This window comes from Gaeumannomyces tritici, assembly GCF_000145635.1.
Source record: "Gaeumannomyces tritici R3-111a-1 unplaced genomic scaffold supercont2.17, whole genome shotgun sequence".
Taxonomy (NCBI): Eukaryota; Fungi; Ascomycota; class Sordariomycetes; order Magnaporthales; family Magnaporthaceae; genus Gaeumannomyces; species Gaeumannomyces tritici.
In genome coordinates, this window is record NW_008804561.1 from 57,902 (window position 1) to 60,603 (window position 2,702).

Below are 2,702 nucleotides of genomic sequence, written 5' to 3' on the forward strand. Positions count from 1 at the left end.
GTAGTAGTGACGCTGTGCCTCTACTGCGCGCGCGTGGTTTATTCGCATGTCCTCTCCCACCCGACGGATGTGTCGTAGCCTTTCGAGTACTCCCTGGACCTTTGTGTTGGCCGGGTCGGCGATCACCTCGCACATGCGCGGGTTGAAGCCATAAAGAGCCTCGAAGGGGCTCACACCGATGGTTTCGTGCTTGGCATTGTTATATGCGAACTCTGCATCGGGCAGCACTGCTGCCCATCCAAACTTTTCCTTATCGATAGACGTTCGCAGGTAGTGCGTGAGGGTTTGATGGGTGCGCTCTGTCTGCCCATTCGTTTGGGGATGGAACGCAGTGGACAGCCGTCTGGCGGACTGGAGGGCTTTGCGGTATTTTTCCCAAAGTCGCTGGTGAGCAGCGAGTCTCGGTCGCTCACAATGCCTTCTGGGGTCCCGAACCGGCATTTTACGTGTTGCCATAGCAGTTGGGCAAGTGATGGGGCTGACAGGGTCTTGCGCGTAGGGATAAACTTGGCGTATTTGGTGAACCTGTCTACTACCACTAGTACAGCATTGTATGTCTGACCAGTGGATGTGGGACACTCTGGCAGTCCTGTGATAAAGTCCAAACTGATCTCTTGGAACGGGCGTTCTGGCAATGGGAGGGGGTGGAGTTCCCCATAGGGCTTGTGCCTAGGAACTCTAGCCCCTTAACATGCTTGACATGAGCGTACATACTCCGCGATGTCCTTATCTATATTTTCCCAATGGAACTTGCGCTTTACAAGCTCCACTGACTTATGCACTCCAAAATGTCCTGCTCGGGGGTCATCGTGGTGTTGAGACAGGATTTGGGCTCGGAGGGCTCCTTGTGAGGGAATGACTAGCCTGCCCTTGAAGTACAGGACTCCGTCTTCGTTGAAATAGTATCCTTGATGTGGGTTTCGGTTCCTTCGAACCTCATCGCCCTGCTGGGCGGCATCGCTTTCTTCCGCGGCATCACGCCCGCGCGTGGCATCACGTCCTTGCGTGGCGTCACCTCTCCGGGTGGCATCACCTTTCCGGGTGGCATCACCTTTCCGGGTGGCATCGCCCATTTGGGCGGCATCACGTCTCTACGTGGCATCGCCTCTCTGGACGGCATCGCTCTCTTTGGCGGCATCGCGGCTGCACGCGGCATCACCTTCTGGGTGGCATCGTCTCTCTGGACGGCATCGCTCTCTTTGGCGGCATCGTCTCTCTGGGCGGCATCACGTTTCTGCGTGGGTTGATCTCTCTGGATCCCGGCGCTGTCCTTTACCAATGCACGCAATGCGACAACCTCCTGGTCCTGCGTTTGCAACCGCCTGACCATTTGGTATGTTGCTCGGCTAGGTTCTTCGGCCCGGGCCGTTTCGTCCTTCATCAGTTCGATGATGACAGGGCGAGGGAGTAGCTGTTCATGACCAACTCTCCTAGCTCCAAGCTCCTCTGCTAGCAGTTCTTTTCTGCCCGGGGCTGAGCGGTCGCTGACCCTCTTTAGTCACCCTCTGGGGCGTCGGCGCCATCGTCGGCATCGTCATCGGCGGCGCCGCCTTCATCACCGCGATCGTGGCGCTGTTCTGCCTGATCAAACGCCGGAGGCGTGTCGCCCGCGGCGCAGGCGGCGCCGTCAAGGAGTTCCGCTACGGCGCCGGCTGGGGCCGCGGGAACGTGGGCCATCACCAGCCCCCCCACAGCGGCGCCCACCACGGCCCCGCGGGGACGCACGCACCTGGGGGGGGGTTTAGATTTATAAACACAAGGATCGCGGGTGGAGTCAAGCAATGAAGTGACGAGCGATATCACGACGGTCTTGGGCAGAGAGTTGGTTGTTTTTTCTCTTTTTTTGGGTTTTTTTTGTCTCTCTCCCCACAATGCTGGAGCTTACAAGCAACGTATCGCAGTTCGCATATTTCTGATTCCCTTTCTTTTCCCTTTGTACAATTCCCTCACCCAGGTATGATGAGCACGAGTTTCATCTACATCGTCCTCAGTCCCAATAATACGAGTGGATCTCCAACCCCATAAACTCATCAACATACGACTTCGCCACCCCATCCCCCGCAGCGCCCGCGCAGACGGCCAGCGGCATAAAGTGCTCGGCCCCGTTGGCTGGGTGGCTGACGTAGGCGTGCGGCCAGTCGCGCCAGCCCGCGAACTTTATTCCCCTATCGCCCAATTGCTGGCAAAGGCGGCCTCGTGGAGATCCGGGCGGAAAAGAGGCCTTTTGCGCATCCAACGGGCGGCAGGCCGGATCGAGAGGAACGCCTTCCAGGCTTGATCGCTGGCGAGATATAGCCCCGTAACGGGTTAACGGGAACCCCTGACCGTTTCCCAAAGTCCAGCCGGTCCTTATACTACGCTATGAGGCTGTTGTACTTATATTTGGCCCTTTTTGACCACCGGATATAGGGCCATTGATCCGCCAAAGCCTTTGCAGCATTTTTGAGGCATTTGTTGAGCCAGCCACAGATCGCCAGTTTTATTTCCCCCTGCCGGCCAGCCTCCGCGAGGGTTTCAAGGAAGGCCAAGACTGGTTGGCGGTCCAATCGGATCGTTTGAGGCCCTCTTGAAAGGCCTGGGAGTCTCTTACGGAGGTGTCCTAGGTCGTTTGCGAGGCTGCAATAAAGAAGGGCCGCGGAAGGTGCAAGGGAGGGCGGAGGGAGCGACTGCGGTGCGTTAAAGATCGTAAAGTCGGGGGTATC

General features: G+C 57.6%; 1 protein-coding gene across 1 annotated transcript; it reads right to left on the reverse strand.

Moving 5' to 3' along the window:
• Window positions 1-1,494: 1,494 nt before the first annotated feature.
• GGTG_13578 (hypothetical protein) lies at window positions 1,495-2,359 on the reverse strand (the record flags this gene model as incomplete). Its single annotated transcript, XM_009231490.1, has 2 exons — window positions 1,495-1,837; window positions 2,040-2,359. Coding segments are annotated over 2 exons (663 nt in total), but the record flags the coding sequence as incomplete, so codon positions are not given.
• Between the last annotated feature and the right edge of the window lie 343 nt (window positions 2,360-2,702).